This window comes from Delphinapterus leucas, chromosome 2 (assembly GCF_059928025.1).
Source record: "Delphinapterus leucas isolate spDelLeu-1000000601 "Yukka" chromosome 2, BTC_Dleu_Yukka2, whole genome shotgun sequence".
In the NCBI taxonomy this organism is placed as follows: domain Eukaryota; kingdom Metazoa; phylum Chordata; class Mammalia; order Artiodactyla; family Monodontidae; genus Delphinapterus; species Delphinapterus leucas.
In genome coordinates, this window is record NC_143130.1 from 64,243,193 (window position 1) to 64,264,909 (window position 21,717).

The following is a 21,717-nucleotide window of genomic DNA, read 5'->3' on the forward strand; positions in this document are numbered from 1 at the left end:
ACAGAGACAGGGGGATGGACAAGATGGCACGGGGATGGGAGGCCGGGTGGGACAGGCAGGCTCGGCGGAGGAAGCGCCGAGACTGGGCGGCGGGGTCCTCATGGAGTGGTTTATTACGATTCCATCTCACAAGGCAGGTGGGTGGGCGGGCGGCAGCGGCACACGGACTCCAAGCCCCTGACAGACGTCTGCCTCGGGCGCATGCAAACAGTGCAACATGGTCAAGCGCAGACACGGGGCGACCGAGGCAACACGGACAAGGAACACGGGGTGGGGAACGAGGCTGGGGCGATGGGTCCCTAGAGAGGGGCCTGGTCTCCCCAACCCTTGTGGGCAGGACAGGAAAAATAAGATTCGTACTTCTTGTAAAATGCCCATTTGCTGGGTACTTTCTTTCTCCTTATCTTGAAAAATAATAAAAAATAAACACACGGAAAAAAATCTCAAAAAAGGAAAGGGATAAAACTCTAAGAAGGCGAGATACGGGAGGCCAGGGGGAGCCTGACCCCAGTAGGGCTCCTCAGCCTCCTCCCTTCTTGGCCCTGGGCGGGGTTCCCAAAGCCCCACAGGTGGGTCCATGAGAGAAGGTGCCAAGCCTAGGTGGGGTCTCCGGGGGCCAGAAGGGGCGCAGGCTGCGACAGAGAAAAGAGGCCCACGGTCCTGCTGGGCTCAGTTCGGGTTTGGGCCCAGCGAGTGGGGCACCAGGTCCGCAATCTCTCTGGGTTCAGTCCCCACAGGCCCCCGACCTGGGCGGAGGCCGGCAGTCACAGGTGCAGCTCGTGGGTTTTGATGTGCTCCAGCTGCTCACGGAGCTGCAGGAAGGAGGGCCGCATGGCGGCGTCCAGGTGCCAGCAGTTCTTCATGACCTCGTAGACTGCAGGTGGGCAGCCATCGGGGGCGTCCATCTTGTAGCCCTTCTCCACCCGCGGGACAACGTCCTTCAGGGGCTGTGGGCAGGTGGGTGGTACGCATCGGTGTAAGGCCTGACCCCGAGGGGACCCCCACTCAGCGTTGCTCTCCAAGAACCCCCCTAGTTCCGCCTCAGCCCCGGCCAGGGGAGAGCCTGGAAGGTCCCGAGGGCAGGTCTGCAGCTTCTAGGCCTCAGGCCGGGGAGGTGGGGATCAGCCGGTCCCCCTCCCTGTCACCCCCTCCCTTGCTCCAAGCCCCGCCCAGCCCCAGCGCCCACACTCACAATTCTTGGATAAGGCACTCGCCCGAAAGAGTAGATTTCCCAGAGGAGGATCCCAAAACTCCACACGTCAGACTTGGTGGAGAATTTCTGCCACGTGGATGGGAGAGGCAGTGTCAGGTCCTGGGAACTGCGGGGTGCAGGTGACCCGGGAACCCCACCCACCACTGCTCAGGCCCTGAGGAGAGGCGCGCCCACCTTCTCTCTCAGGGCCTCGGGGGCTGTCCACTTGACCGGCAGCTTGCCCGTGTCCTGGGTGCTGGAAGCTTCCTTGGTGAGGCCGAAGTCGCTGACCTTGGCCACGTTGTCCTCGGACACCAGCACGTTGCGGGCTGCCAGGTCCCGGTGCACGAAGTTGTTGCCCTCCAGGTATTCCATGGCCTCGCAGACATCTCTGGGGGCGAGCCAGCCACATGTCCTCTCAGACAGGGATCCCATAGCAGCCACCCCCCCCCCCATCAGGCATTGCTTCACTCACAGTGAGAACTTGAGGAGACAGTCTCCGCCCAGCACCGACCGACCCCGAGACCGCAGGTAGTCCACCAGACTCCCCTGGGGGCAGGACAGACAGACCAACAGGCCCTATAAGTCAGACTTGCCCTCTAGACCCTGGGAACAGTGGGCCTGGGGCTGGGTAAATGGCGACACTCAAGGGAGGTGTCAGGAGAGGGGAGGGGCAGGGGAGAGGTCAGGACGTCACTACTGAAGGAATATCAGAGTCTGGACACCGGACGCTGTGCTCAGCAATTATCATGCATTATCTCTTAATCTTCATAAATCTCTGAGGTAAACTTTGTTACTACCTCCATTCACAGATGAGGACCTGAGGTTTGGAGGGGTGACACAACTTTTCCAAGGTCGTAGTGAATAAATGATGAGCCAAGACAAAAGCCAAGCCCTGGTGACTTCAAAGACCAGTTGGAGAGAAGGGACTGAGGGAGCAGGGGCCCAAGGGTATGGCGGGGGGCTTGGGGCAGCTGGAAGGCTCGAGCCCCAGTGTTTAGCTCCAGGCTGGCAACTGGATCGCGGGGCAGGCACACACCTTGGCCATGTACTCGGTGACGATGTAGAGCCCACCTTTCTCCTCTACGATCACGCCCAGAAGCTGTACCAGGTTGCTATGCCGAAGTTGCCTGGGGCAGGACGGGGTGGTCAGAGCCTGCCAAGCCTCCCCATCACCTCTTGGCCCCGGGTGACCTCCCCACCCCCTGCCCCAACTCACGTCATGACCGAGGCTTCAGCCAGGAAGGCCTGGGCAGTGGCGTCGTTCTTAATGCACTTGACGGCGACTTTGTTCCCTCGGTAGTCACCTAGCATCACGTCTGGGGCAAGAGAGTTGGGGGTCGTTTCCTGGACTCCCCCCAGTCATCAGCCTCTCCTAGGGCTCCCACCCTCTCTGGCTCACCTCCAAACTCCCCCTTCCCAATGGTCTGCAGCAGCTTCAGGTCCTTCATGTTCAGCGCCCAGCCGCCTGTCGAGGGAGTGGGTGGTGAGTGAGGGGTGCTGAAGCCAGAGCGGGGGTCACAGCAGAAGCAGACTGGACTGTGACTTATGTGGGGTTCCCAGAGCCTCCAGGAGGGGGTAGTGCCAGGAAGCCCGGGTGGGAGGAGGTGGGTGGGCAAGTGAGGAGTGGGCGTGGGGGGGTGGCACTCACTGCGGAAGAACTCATCCTGGGCCGCCACGGTGCCCTCCATGACCTTTGGCTTGATGAGGCGAGTACAGAGTCCATCTGCGTCTGAGGTGTAGTGCTGTAGAGGGCAGGGCAGGCGATCAGGGCCAGCCCCCTGTGTACCACCCGCGGCTCCCGTGCACTGCCCCGGTCTGACCACCAGATGGCAGCAGAGGCCGGTCCCACCCAGCCCAGAGTTGCTTTGGGTCAGAAGGGCTCTCCATTTCTAGCAGGGGTTAGGGAGGCCCCAGACACATGGTCCATCTGCCATGCCACCCCACACCCAGGTGCTGGACGGATACCGGGTTGTTGTGATCACTCTGGGCCTCACCAGCATCCCAAAGCAGAGGACAAGCCCTGGCTCAGTCTAATACCAGCCTCTAGCCAGGTGTGCACAGGACCCTCCCCTGTCATAGGCCAAGCCAGGCCAACCGGGGGAAGGTGCTGCGAGCGAGCACAGGAGGCATCTGGAGGCTGCCTGGGGTAGAGACAGCCTTGGGAGCTGCAGGGACATGTGGGCCATCAAGGTGAAGCTCAGGAGGACATGTTTACGTACACACGGCTGGGCATACAGCTCTATGAGTGGCTGGAAGGAAGCTAGTCCCGGGATCAGAATACTCAGATTCTAGTCCTGGCGCCTCCAAGTCACAGCTGTGTGACCAGAGGCAGGTCTCTTAACCGCTCTGAACCTCTGTTTCCTGGCCTATGAACTGGGGTACCACCTCCCTGTGCAGGCATTGTGGGGTCAGAGCTCAACGCTGGCACACAGCACGGGCTCTATCGAGGCATGAGGAAACGTGGGCTTGCAGAGGCTGCAGGACGTGCCCAAGGTCATCCAGCTAGAGTGGTGGGACTGTAGCCGGAATCAGGGCCGGCGCGCTCCGCTCACCTCCACCAGCTGCATGAGGTTCTCGAAGTACACCTCCTCGTCGATGCTAAGCTTGCTGGCGTGGTATATGATGCGGTAGTGCTCCACCTTGCCGTCGCAGCTCACGCACAGAGTGTAGTCCCCGGGGTAGTTGGTGCTCTCCCGCACCAGGAACAGGCCTGTCTCTGGTGGGCACAGGAGCCGCTCTGCCTGCTCCCGCGTGATCTTGCCATGGAACCAGCTGCGGGGAGGCCAGGCCTGGGGTCATGGTGGCCCAAGGGCACTGCCAGGCTCCACTTCCCGAAGGCCCTCCCTCTGGCTGGCACCTCTCCACAGTTCAGGGCTCAGACAGGCTCTGGAGGCCCTCATCCTCTGCCTCCTGCCCTTCTTTCTTCAGCCCTCCTAGCTCCGTCCTCCCCTTTGAGGTCCGGCACCCAGCCCTCCTAGCTCCGTCCTCCCCTTTGAGGCCCGGCACCCATGCCCTTGCCCTCGTCTCGAGAGGCCCTCACGGACATCCCAGCCCCTCACTCTCGCCTCCCTGCTCTCCGGACTCTCTTCTAGGGGTAACAGGGCTCCCCGTCCTCCTTCCTCCCAGACTGGGAATTCCCAACCGTACCCAGGGGTACTCACGGCATGAGGCTGAGCTTGGTGCCTGCCTTCACGCCCTCCCGCTTCTGGACGTAGTTGGCTGGGATGATGCCCTCACGGCCCACCTTGTTCTTGGCTTTGTACCAGTTGGGGTCCTGGGGAGAGGGGAGCCCAGACACGCTCTCAGGCTCACCCTCCCGTGCAGGGGAGACAAAACCCAGAGGTAGGAAGTGGGTAGGGGTGTGAAGTCCCTGGTTACCTTGGTGACAGCTACAATGGTGAGCACGTCTCCTTTGCAGAAGGGAAGGTCCTGCTCAGCAGTGCCGTGAAAGTTGTACTTGGCAATACATTCTGTACCGGATGGCCAGGCAGCCTGCAGGGCAGGCGACACGTGGGCGGAGAAGCCTGGGGCCCCACCCACCTGCGAGCCCTCAAGGTCACAGCCTCTTGGCTGGCCTCCTTGAGTCTGGGTGAGGTGCCCTTCCCCTGGAGAGCTCTGGGTGTCTTCTAGCTGAGACTTCCCCACGGCCCCCAGACCTGTGCTCCCATCTTGAGGGCCGTGCATCTGACAGTGGGCCCTGGAATTCCATTTTGCTGAAAGCCAGGACTGGGGAAAAGGGGAATGAATCGACCTGAATCCTCATTCTCACTCTTCTCAGCACCCCCGTGGTGGTGGTGGGGATACTCCACTGCCCTAGACCCCTGCCCCTGCAGTACCTGAATTGCCGACATCTTCTCAGAAGATCTGGTATCCCCGTGTCACAGGAAGGCCAACCTGTCACTTGGTACCATGAGAGCTGTGGGGAGAGGGGAAGATTGAGGGAAGGCTGTGAGAGGAGATGGTTCCCTCCATCACTGAGACCCTACTCCTTCCCCATAGCAATGCGAACAGATGCCAGAGGCTTCCAGAGCTGGGACCTGGGGCAAGGGCTGTCCTTTCCAGTCTCAGCAGGCTGAGGGCACGGGGCAGGGGAGGAGGCAGGGGATGAGGGCTGAGGACCCCCAAGGACAGAGGGCCGTCAACCCTGAGCCCATTGTGGCCTTACAGCCCTTGGAGTGACCAACAGAGGCTACAAAGCGTAGTGGGTGAGTAATGCCTGCCCCACCAGCCCCCCATGGCTGGATATCAGCTAAGTGGTCTGTGGGGGACCACAGGGCAGCTGTGAACCTGGGGAAGGTGCTTGGGACCTTGGGAAAGTCCCTTGTCCTCTGTGGGCCTCTTAGTTCTGTCACCTATAAAAACTCACCCAGGCAGTATCTCTGAAGCCAAATGTATGCCAACCCCATGGCCTGGCAGCCCTACTTCCCAGCACACACCCAAGAGAAAACAGGGCAGGCGCTGCTGACACAGGCACAGGCGCACATACAGTAGCACAGTCTGTAACAAACCTCACACTGGGAACTGCCCAGACGCCCATGAGGAGTGAGATGGATAAACTGTGTACATTCACAGAGTACTGGCCAGCAGTAAACATGAATAAACTACAGCTATGAAACAACACTGATGCATCTAAACATGCTAACCAAGACGCCAGACAGAAAGCACACATGCCTTGTGATTCCATTTGTATGAACTCCACAGTCAGGGGATTTTCCAGTGCAGGATGGCGACTCCCCTTGGAGGAGGCAGTGACTGGAAGGGGGCAAGTTCAACTCTGTAACACTTCACTGAGCTGTACCCTTGTGGCTGGTATACATTCTGGTGTATGTGTTTACTTCAATAAAATTGACTACCCCGAGAAAGTCACCTCAGCCAACCCCACGCCCCAAGAGCAGCAAGTCAACCCCGTCTTGCACACATACTCTTTGTGGCCCCAGCTCAGCACGCCCTCTATGACCAGCATCTTCCCAAACACAGCCCAGAGCCCCGGAGTACCTGTCCCAGGAAGCAGAGGGATGGGGCTACTGTCCTCTTCTGACAGATGAGGAAACTGAGGCTCAGGCAGGGCCAGTGACTACTCCGTGCTCACAGTACGTTAGAAGAAAAACTCCTCCACGTGCCTTGTTCCCAGGCTCATTTGCAGGACACACAAGGCCTGGGGCCTGGTTGACACTCACAAACTTTACCACCTACCCCAGGCCAGGCGGTGGAAGAAGACATTTGAGTGCAAGTGCCTAGGGGTGTGAGGTGAGTGAGGACTGCAGAGCTTAGGTGGGCTTCCTGGAGGAAGGAGCGCTGGAGCTGAGCCCTGAAGGCTAGAGGGCTAAAAAAGGCAGGGGCACCCCAGGCTGGAAGCCCATGGTGAGGAGGGCGGGAAACAGACCCTGACAGTCTGAGCACCCTGTCAGTCTGCGGCAGGAGACCGTGTGTACTGGGTCCGCCTGGCACAAAACTTGCAGGGATGCGGGGGCTTCAAACGCTGACGTGAGGAAACAGGGTTTGCTTATGAGGGCCATGGGGTCTGTGGGCCTCAGCAGGGGAGTGTGTGGTCCTGGAGACCAGAAGGAGCCGGGGAGAACAGAGGTGGGGAGAAGCACCACTGCGTCCAGGCCCCACTTCCAGGCTTCCCTTCCTCCCGGCATACATAGTGCTTCCTGTCCCAAGGCCAGCCCGTCAACCTCTGCCATCTGGGCAGGGAGCCTGGGGCACAAGAAGGATGAGCCTGGACTCCCCTACACACACATACATTGACACGACTGAGCCACCATGAGTATAGGAAGCACCTCCAGGCTCCCAAGAACCACATGTGGGAGCCGTGAGCTCCTCTTGCCCCCATTTTATAGAAATGGAAACTGAGGCTCATGAGGTTTGAACAACTTGCCCTACGTCGCACAGCTAGTTAGGGACGATGGTCCGGAACTTGAACTGGGGTCCCTCTGTGGCTGGCTGGGCCCCCAACCTTCAAGACCTTCTGAATAGGGGCTCTGCCAGCTCTCCACATCCCCTTGCCTCTCCCTCCCTCGCAAGATTCACCACCACCAAGGGAGAGAGGGCGAGGAGGCTGAGGCACCATTAGTCACCCTCCCAGCTGTCAGTTTGCAAACACTCCCTCCCCTGCAGGCCTGCAGCTGCCGCCTCCCCACTGACTAGATGATAATAACAAAAATAATAATAGGTCCTGTTTGCTGAGCACTTATTCTGTGCTGCGCCCTGTCCTTGGCACATTATGGCTCATCAAATCCTCTGACAACTGAGAGGGAGAGGCTATTATTATCCCCATTTTACAGATGAGCCAGGCTGAGAGGCAAGTGGCCTTACCTGAGGCTACACCTCCAGTGAGCATCCTGCCCCATGCAGATGTCATATGCCTGAGCCAGCAGGCCAGTTCTACCCCCACCCCTGGTGCCTCCTGCCTTATGTGCACGCACCATGCGGGGGCTGCCAGCTGGCTGGGACCACACTGGCCTCGAAAAGAGAGTGCAAGGGAAGAGGGAGAATCAAGCGGTGCTCAGAGGAAGGGGCAAGGCCAGGAGGGTCAGGGTGGCCTTCCTTGAGGGTCTGGGTTTTGACAGATATGGAAACGGAAGGGAGGAGCTAGCCTCTCCCCTTTGCTCTACTGGCTATGACTTCAGGACTCAGTTTCCCCATCTGTACAATGGGCTGGTGACAACCCTACAGCTCCCAGGGCTGTTCTGAAGCCTGCTTTCTTCCCACAGAAATCCTGCCAGCAGGAGCTGCAGACCCTCTCTGATGGCTCCTCCCTGGCGAAGTCATGAGGCCAGGAAGGTCCCGTCCTTAGGGCTCTGAGGGTCCAGCCGGTCTATCCCCTTCCAGGTCAGAGGCCAAGAGTCAGAGTGGCTGGGAGGAGCTACTGCGAACCTAGGCCTCTAGTCAGGCCTTGATCAGGCACAGAGGGGCCCTTCCAGGGTTATGTGAACCTTGTTTCAGGCCACTTTGTGGAAGAAGTGCAGGAACATTGTCCAGGGAGTCAAGGGCTCTGAGTCCTGTTCCTGGCTCTGCCACCAACTTGTTGTGTGACCTTGGGAAATTCCCTTGACCCTTCTGGGACTCACTGGCTCTCCAGCACCTGAACCAGATCGCTTTCTCACCCGCTGCTCCTAGGACCATGGTACCCCACCCACCTTCCCGCCTTGGCATTCCCTCTCCACTCCTTCCCCCTTCTCTACCCAAGGAACTTCCACTCAACCTTGAGGGGTTGCACGTGTGCCTAAGAAAATGTAGTAGGACAGTCCCTGCAGTACTATTTGTTGTAGCAAGAGATTGGGAGACAACCTTTATGTCCGTTAATAAAGAACCAAGTAAATATATGACCAGATAGCCTGAAAAGGCAACAACACAACTCCAGCTGTTATGGGGCCAGGACGGATCTCCAGGTGCTGATACAGAAGCCTCCCCATGATAGAGTAAGTAGAAATGGCAAAAAGCCAGCTCAAGGCACGAAGGAAACGTTGCTGGGGGAATAGGACAGTGACATGGCATCTAAGTACCACCCTCCAGATTAATCAGAGAGAGGAAAAAGCACCTCCACCACAGGGAGATGTGGCAGATACCTCGTTAACCAAGTGATCAAATTAAGCATCACCAATAATGAGAGGCGCACACTGCGTGCCTCCTGCACTAAGGAGGGCACAGCATCCTCTGTGCGATGGGCCCGCAGAGCTGCTTAACCTGACTCCAATCAGGAAGACGTAGGCAGACAGAGACCAAATAACCGGCCTGGACTCTTAGAGTCAATGTCATAAAAGACAAAACAAACAAAGAAAGGCTGGGGAATGTTCTGGATTAAACAAGACACAAAAGAAACATGACACAACAACAAAATGGTAATTATGTGAGGTGAATGATGTGTTAGGTAACCTCATTGTGGTAATCGTTTCACAGTATGCACATATATCAAATCATCACACTGTATACCTTAAACTTACACAACATTAAATCGCAATTATATCTCAACAAAGCTGCAAAAGAAAAAAAGAAAAGAAAAGACACATGATAGCAAGATTCCATGAGTGATTCTGAATAAGATTCTGGATCAGAGGGAAAAAATAGCTGTAAAGATCATTTGGGGACAACTGGGAAAATGAAAATGTTAGATAATGTCATGGAATTAATGTTAATTTTCTTAGGTGTGATCACGGTACTGTGATTATGTAAGAGATACACGATAACGTACTCGGGAGAGAAAGGTACGATGCCTGCAACTAACACTCAAATAAATCAGCAAAAAAAAATACGTATACACATATGTCCATGTATATAAAAGAAGAGGTAAAGCGAATGTGGCAAAATGTTAAGAACTGGTGAAACTGGGTAAAGTATACATGGGTATTCATTATACCATTATTTCAGCTTTTTGGTAGGTCTGAAATACTCAAAGACCGAAAAAAAAGCAGGGTGCCGGACATCACCCATGGTATATTACAAATTATTGTTTTTTAAAAGGACATACCATTCACCCCTAACCTTAGATATGCACGGATTATCTCTGAAAGATAGAAGAAACTGATAACAGAGGTTGTCTCTGGGAATGGGAAGGAGTAGTGAGTATCAAGTTCAAGGGAAACTTACTGTTCGTTGTATATTTGCTATTTTGTTCTTTTAACTTTTGTTTTTTTAACCACATGCATCTATTACCTTCTCCCTAAAAATAAGATTAGTAAGAAAATCAATAACTTTTTGAAAACCACTTGTGCCAGGAGCCTTCCGTGGCTCCCCAGCTGTGGTGGCTGCTCCGGGCCTCCAGAGCCTCTCATGCCCCATGCTCCAGCGAGAAGCTCACTGACCCTGGCCTGGGAGCCCCTGCAGGAGGACAGCCGGGCCCAGGGCGGCTGCTCAGCACGTTAGTGCTGAGTGAATGAATGAACCAACAAACAACAGGGGGAAGCTAGGCAGGCTGCACCACACTGCGGTCCCATAACCGACAGGACTATACTTAACCCCAAAGGGACAGCAGCTGCCACCCCACCCCCACAGGGCTGGGGGACAGGGGGCTTTCACTCCGACTTCCTGCCCCAAACCCTGCTCCCAGGAGTTCTTGTGCTGGGGTCCCAGGAACAGGCTGGGCATTGTGCCCAAGCGCTGAGGTCAGTGACCACAGCCTCAGGCAGGCCTTTCTTGGGAGCCCAGGCTGGCAGGCAGGGGGGAAGCCCAGCAACTGCCCTTTCCCTGCCTTGGGGAAGCTGTAGACCCTCACAGCCTAGCACGTGCTGAGGGCCAGTGTAGGTTAAGGGGCTCCTGCCCTGCCCCCCTCACCAAAACTCCACTGCCTAATGGGGCGTGGGAGCCTTCAATAACTGTTTACACCCAGCTAAAAATAGCCACTGAAAAGGGAAGTGCACAAGAGACCTGGGGGAACTCTGGGGGCCATGGCCCCCAGAGACTCTGGTCCAGCCACAGGACCCAGCTGGAGCCTCTGCGGGGCAGGGCAGCCCCCAGAGGCAACAAGCAGGTCCACCTTGCCCTCTTATTCTTTGAGCCACTGTTTCAAGAGGCTCCCTGTGAGCCCAGCTCCATGTGTGGTGGCCAGGAGGGACAGGAGGGGGGAAGGGCCCAGGAGGTCCTGCCCTTGGGACCCCAGGAATGCTACTCGGCATCTCTCCTCTGTGCCCAGCCCTGCTCCAGCCCTCCTGGCTACCAGCTGGTCAGCCACGGCCAGGTGTGCTTGGTGCCTCAGCAGAGGAGACAAAGGCCACTGGGGAAGGCTTCCAGGAAGAAGGGGAGGGGAGGGGAGGATCTCAGGTAGAAGCGACTGTGCTAGATCCGGCCAGGATTAGGATTTCAAACCGTGGTACAGAGAGAGTTAATGAAGGCTGGAGGAGGCTCAGGGTGAGGCGGGTGAGGGTCAACAGAGGCTCTGAACCCAGGCAGTCTGGCACACAGCTCTGCGTTTCTGATTGGGCACGCCCCTCCGAAAGACACCTGAGGAGGGCGGGGCACCAACAGCAGCTGGGCTGGTTTGGCAGCAGTAAAATCAGCCCCACCTCTGGTTCTAGAAGCACAGGGCACCCAGGCTGACGGCACTGTGATGCCCCTGGCGACACACCAGGCCATGGGCTGGAGGCTGGTTCCCACCGAGCCAGATGGGTGGTCCCAGAGCCCTCAGCTGGGCAGCTGCAGAATTGGGCACAAGACCCTTGGAGAGGCCTGAACCTCCCCGGGGGTCAGGAGAGGGCTGGAAGGATGGACGGTCCCACTTCGTCTCCAGTGTGAGCTGCCCCACCCTCACCCCCAGGGTTCCCTCAGCATCCAGCACCCCTGCCCTAAGGGGAGGGGTGAGTTTAATGGCTGCAAAGTGTTAAAAACCAAATTACAGCAACTCACTGGCTTTTTTCCTGCCCCCCAATGGCTCAGTGGGGGCTGGAGCTAGAGGAGGCTAGTAAGGGGAGCCGCCTTCCCCAGGCGCTGCTGCAGCCTGAGGCTGACACTCCTGGCCCAGAAAGGTTTCTAATTACCGCTCAGGAGCCTAATTACCTACATGCACTGGGCAGTGGGGACTCCAGGCCTCTGTTCCGCCACCCACCTCGGCACAGGCTGTGGTCTTTGCATCTTCATTTGCCTACATTTACATACAGCCTCTCAGCACTGACCTCCAATGAACCCTTAAAAACCACCTCCAACGAACCCTTAAAAACCAGAGCCCCTTAAAAACCAGAGCGTCCTTGTCCCTCACCCCAAAGTCCCCTAGGCACGTTACAGGTGGGGAGATTGCGGCCCAGAGGCCGGTGAGCTGGCCACCAGATTCCTGGTCTCCCCATCTCAGAACTGGGACCCCGAGAACACATGGCTCAGAAGGTAAAGCTGAGGGGGCCCAACTCAAAGGACGTACAGTCTTGCTACCCAGTGTAGGGAGAAGGGTTACCAACACCCTCGCCCCACGGGATGGACTATAAAAATGAAAGCATGAAGAGTGAGAGCCTACTGACCCAATCCTGCCTTAGTTACTTAATCCTCCAAAAAACCCCATGAGGTTTTACTGCTGATCTGTTTGACAGAGGAGGAGCCAGGCTGAGGAGGATCACCCAGCTTCCAAGGGGTAGAGCAGATTTCAGCTCAGATTTGTCTGAACCTGGTCAGGAGAAAACCCCTCCACCCTTTCCTTGGGCAGGACAGATGACACCCTGGACAGAGAGGTGCGAGTGGGCAGCTGAGAGGAGGTCCACCCAGAGATTGGCCCTCCTGCTCTGGGAAGGATGGGTCACATCTGTGCCATACCGTGCCTCGCACAGAGTATGTGCCATACCGTGCCTCGCACAGCAACTAGAGAAGCCAGCAGCCCTAGAGAGTGGAGGAGCTCTAAGCAAGGACCTCTGCCCCTACCCTGTCTCTTTCTCAAACGCTTCTTGATTTTCATGGCCCTTCCTCTCCAGGAAGCCCTCCTGGCTGCTCCAGCCTACGCAGATCCCCAGCTTCTGAGCTCCCCGGAGCCCTGCCAGGAAGTTGGAACCACAGGCCTCTTCCTACTGACTGACTCCTCTCTGACTCTGGCCTCTTCTATTGGTCGGCAGGGGGGCCTCAGGGTTCCTTCTCTCCTCTCCCCTCCAGTCTCCCTGACAGCATGGGCCACAGGCGTCCGGCCGGTTGGGGAACAGCGACTGGGCTGGGCAGGGCTGAGAGGCAGCAGCCTGGGTGTGCAGGCGTCAGATGACACCCAGGTTTTTACCCACCCACAAGGCTTCCAACTGTGCAGAGAGGAGGACCCGCGGGGAGGAGGGGGGCACCAGGCAGCCTCTCCTGCTTCTAGGGGCCTAGACCACGGAAGGGGAGGGGGAGGCGGAGGGAAGCTGCGGTTGGAGGCCCAGCCCCACTGAGGCGTACAGAGCTGGTGTGTGATGAGAAGCTACCCTCATCACAGTACCTCAAAACCAGGAAGAGAAACTGAGCTGGCAGAAGGGCGAGCTGGGCTGCATGGGGCCCTCAGGTCCCTGGGGGCCTGCCAAGGGGAGCTCTTTGGACAGTCGCTGGACAAACCACTTGTCCCTCCCAGGCCTCAGTTTCCCCACGGGAAAAATGGGATTCTCTCCTTGGTCCTGCCAGTCTGACCCTGATTGGTACGGGCTGCATCATGCCTGACACAAGAGACGCCCCCCAGTTAGTGGAGTACTCCTGGTCCCCAAGCAGGCTCTGGCCTCTCCCGGGTAGCAGGGCTTGGCCCCCCGAAGCGAGCCTCGCCCTGCCTGCTTCTCCCCTCAGCCACGCAGGGAGCACACTAGCTCTTCCTCACCAGCTCTTTATTTTTAGGTCTGAATTTGACTTTAATCATTACTTAGCGGATTCTATTTCCAGCCCTTGGATGAAGGGACCCAGAGGAGAGGAGGAGGGGAGGCAGTGCTCCCTGCCTGGTGTGGAGGGTGGCCTGCCTCCTCCACCCATCCTGTCCCCAACCAAGAAGGGGGGGCACTGAGAAACTCCCAAAGTGCTCACCCCAGCCAGGCCAGCATCTTGGAGAGGACCGCACCCTGTGACCTCATCCCAGCCTGAGCTGTGGGACAGGAGGGCAGTTGTAATGCCCGCCTCCCCTGCGCCAAGACCAGGGACGAGGGGGACACTCCAAAGGCAAAAGTCTGGTGGCCGGAGTCCGAGGTCATGTGCCTGGGAGCCCTCTGCAATGAATGGGCCGCATTGGGGAGGACCCTCTACCTAGGTTAGTCCTGAGCCATACCAGGGTCAGCTGGGGCTATGGTCTCGTAGGCCCTGGGAGTGCCAAGCTGAGACTGCTTTCCTCCTACTGTCCATGGGCTGACCCTAGCAGGGCACTCCCAGTTCTCTGATCTCCACAGACGTGGAACAAGAGGAAGTAAGCGATGTCAGAGCAGTACACGCTCAGATTACACCTGGGGAGCACCTGCTGAAGAGAAGGACACTAACACACAAGACTTCCCTAGTGATTTGTGGACCATCTATGTTCCCCTTCAACTCTCAGCTGGGAGGCTCTAGAATCTCTGCCTCTGACCCCAACTTTCTTCCCTTCCCCAGCCACTGGGCAGGAGGATGAGGCTGGCATGGCTGTCCCTGGCTTGGGGCTCCGGATGCCGGGGTTCCTTGCTAAGACTCAGTTTTCCCAGTAAAAGTAGGCCTCTATCTCCACTGGGGAAATGTGGGGCTGGCCTAGGAAGTAGTTGAAGCTGGGCGACAGGAGGCAGCCAGGCTCTCAGAGAAAAAGCCTTGTCCATTCAGCTCTGATGCTGAAAGAACAGAGGGAGAATGGGTAGGGCCAGGCCCCAGAAACCAACCAGTAGCCCACCTTTCACATGGTGATGGGGATGGGGGAAGGCAGACATGGGGGACAGGATACTGGCCAGAGCAGTTTCTGAACACAGGGTTTCTGAAGGGCTCCCTGGGCAGAGGCCACCCTTGGCTAGGTAAGCCATCAGCCAGCCCTGGCCCAGGTGTCTTCTGCACACGCTGAGGCAGCCCGCAGTGGGCACTCCTTCAGCAAAGCCTACGCCTTCTCACAGAGCGCCCAGTGGATGCCAGGGGGTGTGCCAGGCACCTTCTAGTACCTTGGTTAGTTAGTTCCGTGTCCGCACACTCCCCTCTGAAGTAGGTATCACCGTCCCTGTTGTGTATATAAAGGAACTCTGGCTCAAAGGATGACCTGTCCAAGGTCCCTCTTCCCTGGCCTAAATGGCACAGCTGGGCCTGGAATCACGTTGGTTGGGTGCCAAGCTGCCCACTCTCTCCAATACCCTCAGCTGCTTTGGGGGCCTGCAGTAACAACAATTACAACAGCAACAGACGGGAAACAACAATGCACAAGCTTGGTAAGAGGGTTGGAGTAAGGTTGCTGTGGCAGAGCTTTCGGGAATATTTTGTAGCTTTTTAGGAGCAAAGTTGCACAGATTGTGTAGCAACATGAGAAAATGCCCAGATATGGTATTAAATGAAAAAAGGTGTGATGGCACGCATACCCAAATGAAAACAGCGACAAAGGCAAAAAAGATCAGGAAAAGACTGGCTGGGAGCTCCAAGATACTAACAGTCACTGTGCCGGTGAAGAAACAGTGGGTGAATTTTCTGTGTTCTAAATTTTCTGTAGTGCTGTTTTGTTACTTTCTAAATTAAGAACCCTAATACTATTTACCTACATACGTAGTTTTCTGAGCTCAGATTTGCTTCCTGGGGACCCACCTGCCACCCAGCTCTGGTCCTGGTGTCTGGGACATCAAGGGATGGCCTTTCTGATTTGGGACAGCCCCTCAAACACATGATGGTGCTTCCTTACCTTCTCGTTCCCAGACCAAACACCTTTGGGGACAATGAGGTTCAAAACCTCCCAAAGAACAAGCTCAGAACTGGACCCAAGCCGTCCTGCCAGATCAGGCTTGTTGGGGCGGCCACGTCACACTGTGAGCCCTGGGCCTCTGTCTCTGCCTGTACTCTGGTCTGCTCTGTGATGGCTCAACCCCTTGGGGCCTGGTGCCCTCTGCAGCAGTGCTGGGGACCGTCTTCTGGTCCTTCTCTGTCCCAGACCCAAGGCAGAGAGAAGAGCAGGGAGGAAGACACCAAGCTCGCCACATAAAAAGTGAAGCCCTGCACACGTGCTTGCCTGAAGCCAGACCCCTTTCTACAAGGGTCTTGGGACCCCGGCCTGCACCCAACAGCTCACAGGCGTCCAACCATGTCAGGCTTCAGCCCCAGGCCCTCAGGCTGGCAAGGAAGTTAGGGCTGGGTGAGGGGAGCCTCACAGGCCCAACACATCTGTGTCCCCTCCACTGTGCATGTCAGGGCAACCGGAAACAATTCTAAATCAAGGGCAGAGGCCTGAGTGGGACAAAACTGCTAGCAGCCCCAAGGGGCCCCAGACACCGCTAAGTATCCTCCAGGGAACCTCCCACACTTCCAGCAGCAAAAGGATCCTGCCACAGTCCCAGCCTCCTTCCTGCTGCCTTCACCCTGCTCCTGCTGGGGCCCCACCAAGAAAGACACTGGGAACACCAGGGTGTAGGGAGCTTGGAAGAGACACCCTGGGTGTCCCCACTCTGACAATGTTCCCATGCCAAGGCTGAAGGGTGCTCCTTGTGGAAACAGGGCTCTCGCCTTCCCCATCCAGATCCCATTCACCAGCTGAGCCAAAGGTGTATAGGAGGGAGAGGTCAGGAATGACCACCAGGCTGCTTCAGCTCAGCACCAGGGCTGCACCCCATGGGTGCCCCACACACTCACCGCATCCCTCAGTGGGACCCAGCCTCAGGCACCAGGGGGAAATCCCACGGGCAGTGCCAATGCTGCCCGAGCCCAGACCCAGGCAGAGCCGGGGCCGGAAGCCCTCTCCCTTCTCTCTAGCCCTCTGTAGGGGAGCACGTGCTCACCCCACAAGGACCCATGGGCCAAGCTGGGGGCTTATGTCCCTGGTGGGTAAAGGCACCTGGCTGGTTTCTCTCTGCCCACAGCAGTCCAGCTCTGCAGAGCCGGGGGGATGAAAGGACAGACAGCCTAACTCTGCCAGAGGCCTGGGATAGCAACTCCCCCTTTAAGCCTCAGCCCCCCGGTCTACAAAACAGGAGGGAAGATAAACCCCTAGTTAAGCTCCAAGAATCTAGTGGCTGGACACGCCCCTTCCTGACACCTGGCTGGGCCCTGAGGAGCCTGGGAAAAGGGGCTGACAAGGCTGCCAGGAGGTGGGGCATGGTCCTAATGCCCAGTGTCACCTCCACCAGGACAGAGGCCCAGCCCAGTTTCCCCACCCTAGGGTCAGAGGTCCCTTGGTTTAGGCCTGGTCTTCTGGGAGACTGAGGGTGACAGGCTCAACCTCTGGCAGGCTCAAGGGAGGTGGCTGGGCCCTGGGCTTCCTGGAGACGGCAGGGCCTCCGCGGGGGAATGCGGGAGGGGTCAGAACCAGGCACGCCAAGGAACCTGCAGGGAGGCCCTGGGCCGGGAATGGCAAACCGCCCATTCTCCTGGGCCCTGGCCCACGCCGACCCCCTCCCTCCAGGCTCCAGCCAGCCCCCCCAAGAGGGGGAGGACAGACTCGGGGTGGCCACAGACAAGTCTGTGGGGCTCGAAAGGTAGTACCTCCCTCGTGCGCTCCCCTCACAGTCGGTCTGGTTTGACAGTGACTCCCGGGAGATTTCGAACCCGGGAAGGAGGGTGTAAGGGAGTTGGGGGATGGGTGTGGACGCCACGGCAGCTGCAACAGAAGCAACAGAAGCGGGACGAGCGACCTCCACCCACCTCCCGCCGGGAAGCACTCGGACGCCCACCTCCTCCAGGTCTGTCAGGCACTCACCTCTCTCGGGGCACTGCGGTCCGGGCCACCTCGCTGCGGGCAGCATCAGCGGCCTGCGGGGCAGTCCATGCGGCCAGGGGGGAGGGGAGGGGCGCAGGGGTCCCCGGGTGGTGCGGTACAAAGAGGTCTGGGTGCGAAAGGAGGGGGAGGAGGGACGGCCAGACAGAGGCAGGGGGATGGCCTCGCGGCCCGGGTCGGGGAGGGAAGAAAGGCGGGGGAAGGGGGGCGGGAGGGAGTCGGGGGGAGGAAACAATGTAGCCGGCGCGGCCCCGGTAGAGTTCCGCTTCCGAAAGCCGCCACAGAGGTTCGATTTTGGGACGTCGCGCCGGCTCCCCGGGGCTGCCCCGGACCCTGGATCGGGGCCGCAGGGGGTCCCCGCGTTCCACGTCCCGGAGGCTCCGGCGGCCACAGGCTGGCTGGGGCGGGAGGGACCGCTGGCCGGGGGATGGCCCCGACGGCTGCGCGGCCGGGCGATCGCCCCGCTCGGACCCCACCGCGGCAAGACCTCCGGGCAGGGTGCGGGGTGGGGCGAGAGGTAGAGGGCGACGGTGGTCTCAGTGGCGGCGGCCAAGCTCGGCTCGCCCTGGGCTCCGCTGGGAGGAAGCTCGCAGGCCTGGCTAGAGGAAGCGCGGCCCGGATCCTCCGCCCGCGGCAGCGCGCCTGCGCGAGGGAGCCGGCCCGGCGCGCCGCGGGGCGTGGGCCGGCGGGGCGGCGCCCCCTGCCGGGCGCCGGGGGCACTGCGGGGGGGTGTGTCCGCGCCCGCGCCCTGCCCCCACCTGCCCACTGGCGCTGAAGGATCCTGAAGGCCCCTCACCGAGGGCCGACCAGCCCGCCTTGGAGCAACCTCCAAGCCTTCCTCGGGCGCGGCTCCCCCGATGTAGAAGCGATTGAGGCCAGGCCTGGTCCCCTCTCCTCGGATCTGTTTGTGGAGAGTGGGCCTCACTCACAGCAGCGTTTATAGATTCACAAGCATTTACCTGGCGCTGAGAATGTGACAATTCAGGAGTCTACTAGTAGGACGACTTCGTTACCGTCAAGGAGTTCCCAGTACTGACAGGCCAACAGACAAGCGCCAAGAGATAACTGATAAAAGCGAAGAAGTGGTGTACAAGGTCCACAGGAAGCAGAAAAGAGGGAAGGCCTGATGAGGCTTCACAGAGCTGGGACCTTAGGCAGAAGGAACAGCATGGACAAAAAGGTAGGGAGAGGTGAGAGCACTTGATGGCTCTGGGAACTGTAAATAGCTCAGTACGGCCGCAGTTTGCAGTGTGGGTCCAGGAAAGTAGTGGGAGATGGGGTCCCTGCAAGCCCCAGAGACAAGAGAGATCCAAAGGGCCTTATGGAACTTTCCTGGACTTTGTTTTCAGCTTGGCAGCAGTGAGGAAGTTGTCAGTAGCTATGTGATTTTGGGAAAGTTACTTAACCTCTCTGTGCTCTAGTTTACCAAATGGGGGAAGTAATAGCACCAACTTCTTAAGGTTTTGTGGGGAGGAAATGAGTTAATACGCTTAAAGGGCTTAGCGTGCAGTGGGCGGCACATGGTTAGCCCTTAGCTAAGTATCGCCTGTTATTACATATTACTGTTAACGAGGAGCAGGGCGTGATCTGCTCTGAGCTCAGGAGCAGACAGTGTGTGTGTGTGTGTGTGTGTGTGTGTGTGTGTGTGTGTGTGTGTGAGTGTGAGGGGGGAGCATAGAGTTGGGGGCGGGGGCAATGATGGAGGAGAGACCAGAGACTCCAGTGTGGGTACAAGGAGGCAGGCTACTCCCTAGGGACTGGGCCCTGGAGGAAGGGTCAGGATTGGTGGGGCAGAGGGGAGGGGCATTCTGTGGTGGGGAAAATGAGGTGTACGGGGCAGTCTTGAAATTCAAAATAAGTGAGGGACTAGGGTCCTGGAGGAGAGTGAGTTGAGAAGGCAGTGTGGCTGTGCATTGCAAAGAGCAGAAGTTGGGTGTGCCTCCCCAGACAAACTGCAGGATGGCCCTCTGACCCGATGCACCCCTTGGCCAGTTTCCAGAAAGGAGCCAGCCCTTCAAGGAGGGAAGTGGTAGCCACACCACTGCCCTCTGAGGAGACACCCAGTAAGTCTCAGAGACAGCTATGGTGTAACAGGAAAAAGCATGGATTTGGAGTTCAAATTGTAAAGTTAAATTTCAGCTGGGCCACTTCCTAGTTGTGTGATCTTGGGCTAGTTACTTAACGTCCCTGAGCTCAGTTTCCTCCTCTGTAAGATCAAGCTTAAATGCAGCTGTCTCACAAGAGATGGTGCAGATGCAGCAAGATAATGGCCTAGGGGTGGGCGAGGTGGGGAGGGTGTTCAGCTTGGCTGGTTTCCCTTTCTTTCCTCTGAGGTCAAGATGGAATGATAAAGTGGGACCGGATGGGGCCACCTCTCAGCCTGAAGGAAAGCACTTCAGCAGCTCTGCGAAGGCTTCTGGAAGGGCCAAGTTGATATCTCCTCTCCCCTGACTGAATCAGCTGGCAAAATGGGAAAGGGCTGTGGGGATATGTGGAAAATGCTCTAATCCCTGTCCCAGTTTTTCACCAATGCATTTTCCTTTACCCCCCCAAACATGTTTGACGTTTTCCCCTGGGTTTGCTGTGGCCTAAGTGTGAACTTTGGAGTCAAATAGACCTGTATTTGCCTCCTGGTTCCACCTCTTCACGGTAGAATGCAATAAATTTGTTAACTTCCCTGAACCCCAGGCACAGGGGACAAATCAATAAAGGGTCCTGCCCCACAGAGCTATCCTCCAGTGGAAGAGCCAATGAACTTCCAACCTCACCACCATTCATTCATTCATTCATTCCCTCACTCAAATACTTACTGAGCACCTACTAAGTGCCTGGCACTATCCTGGATGCAGGAGTTGAAAGGGCGAGAAAGACCACTGTGGATAACCATGTGGTTATCCCCTCATGGGATAAATAAATAAGCAGGGCAATCAGACACTGTGGCATGAGGGCAATGAATGCTTGATGGAGGAGAGCGCGGGACGGGGAAACAGACACAGAGGGCCCAGCAGCTTAAGGGACAGCCAGAAGGCCAAGGTGACAAGACCAGCAAGCGAGGGGGAGTAGTATGAGAGGAAGGGGCTGGATCTGGTAGGGTGTTATGGGGCGGGGGTTTTATCACGTGAGTGCTGGGGAGCCGCTGAAGTGTTTTTAAGCAGGGGAGTGACACAATTGAGCAGAACTCAAGAGACCAGCGAGGAGACTTTAAATATTATGGCCAGTGATGATGGGCACGGACCCCAGTGGACAAAAGGGAGCCACGTGGCAGCTCTGGGTGATGGGCTGTTTGGGGGAGTGAGGCCCCAGGAGAAAGGGGTCCTGATCCTTAGGTACAGCTGGAACATGGGGAAATGCTGGTGCTTTTTGCTGAGGTAGGGAGGACCTGGGAGAGGGGCAGGCTGGGGGTAGCGCTCAGGAGCTGTACTTTGGACAAGCTAAGGTTAAGACACCTGTGAGACAGGGAGATGTCAAGATGGCGTTTGGAGCCACGTTTTACGGACAAGACCACTGAGGCTTGAAGCACTCAGAACTTTCCCAGAGTCCCACTCCCAGAATTGGGCTTCCAATCTGAGGACCTCCAAAGCCTGGGGCACCAAACAGCCTCCCCTCTCAGCCGACCCTAGGAAAGGAACTCATCAGAGAAGAGTCTTCGGGTTCTAGGATAGGGGAGGAAATTTAAGAGAAGCCCCTCCCTGCCAGGTAGGCTCAAGTGCTAGCTTTCCCAGGCTGAGCTGTTGTCCCCACCTTGGGGGAATGGAGAAAAGAGGGGAGGCTTGAGACCCCTGGATGTGGGAACAGGGCTTAGGACTTCTGGCTGCATTTGATGACACAATGCCACCGCAGTAGCTCGATAAAAAGTTGGGTTGGTAGCCAGAAATCCAGAGCTTAAGCACCTTTATGGGTGGACTGAGCTCTGATCCCAGGGTCCCCAGGGAAGGAAAGGACTTCCCGCCACGCTGCCTCCTCCTCTCCCCCAGCCTCTTTGCTCTGAAATGACAGTTTAGAGAAACTGGTGTGAAATAGTTTGAAACTCAGATGTCTGGGCAGTCCCTCAGGGCAGAAAACAGGAAGCCAAGATTAAAGGCAGATTTCCAGCAAAGTCCCCTTCTACTTCCTGCAGAGCAGGTGCTCAGGCTGAGCTGACTGTGGGCAGCTTCCCTCGCTGACAGCACCTCTGGGTGGCTCTGCAGAGGCCGGCTCTCCTGCTTTAGGAGCTGTTCTTCAACCTCGTCATCACCATCCCCACAGGAAGCTCCTGCCA

At 57.5% G+C, this 21,717-nt stretch overlaps 1 protein-coding gene and 1 long non-coding RNA gene across 9 annotated transcripts in view; one reads left to right on the plus strand and one right to left on the minus strand.

Annotated features, from left to right (window-relative positions):
• Window positions 1-95: 95 nt before the first annotated feature.
• On the minus strand, window positions 96-17,746 carry CSK (C-terminal Src kinase). Of its 5 annotated transcripts, none has more exons than XM_022580029.3 (13): window positions 17,442-17,746; window positions 5,032-5,111; window positions 4,574-4,687; window positions 4,357-4,469; window positions 3,748-3,967; window positions 2,844-2,937; window positions 2,595-2,660; window positions 2,412-2,511; window positions 2,232-2,322; window positions 1,668-1,741; window positions 1,388-1,583; window positions 1,193-1,279; window positions 96-947 (listed from the first exon to the last, which is right to left on the minus strand). In XM_022580029.3, exons 2-13 carry the CDS (start codon window positions 5,044-5,046, stop codon window positions 765-767), a joined length of 1,353 nt encoding a protein of 450 aa, XP_022435737.1. In that variant the 5' UTR covers window positions 5,047-5,111; window positions 17,442-17,746; the 3' UTR covers window positions 96-764. The 5 variants fall into 5 exon arrangements, with proteins under 5 accessions (XP_022435737.1, XP_089763126.1, XP_022435735.1 ...); XM_089907000.1 differs by having other exon boundaries at window positions 4,574-4,735; XM_022580027.3 differs by having other exon boundaries at window positions 4,574-4,921.
• Window positions 16,849-21,717, plus strand: part of LOC149750161 (uncharacterized) — a 33,553-nt gene continuing 28,684 nt past the window's right edge. Inside the window, exons 1-2 of one of the 4 annotated variants that reach the window (XR_016392046.1) lie at window positions 16,851-17,424; window positions 18,403-18,639. This is a non-coding gene — a long non-coding RNA (uncharacterized LOC149750161). Of the gene's footprint in view, window positions 17,425-17,539; window positions 18,640-21,717 lie in introns of those variants that run through there. The other 3 variants (XR_016392045.1, XR_016392043.1, XR_016392044.1) reach the window with 3 other exon arrangements.

What these genes read in the sequence shown, in the direction of transcription:
- CSK (XM_022580027.3), bottom strand. An exon ending in GCTGAAGCCTCGGTCATGAC is followed by an intron (nt 2,323 to 2,411) that starts GTGAGTTGGGGC and finishes GTCCTGCCCCAG; the next exon opens with GCAACTTCGGCATAGCAACC. An exon ending in CCGAGGCCCTGAGAGAGAAG is followed by an intron (nt 1,280 to 1,387) that starts GTGGGCGCGCCT and finishes TCCACGTGGCAG; the next exon opens with AAATTCTCCACCAAGTCTGA.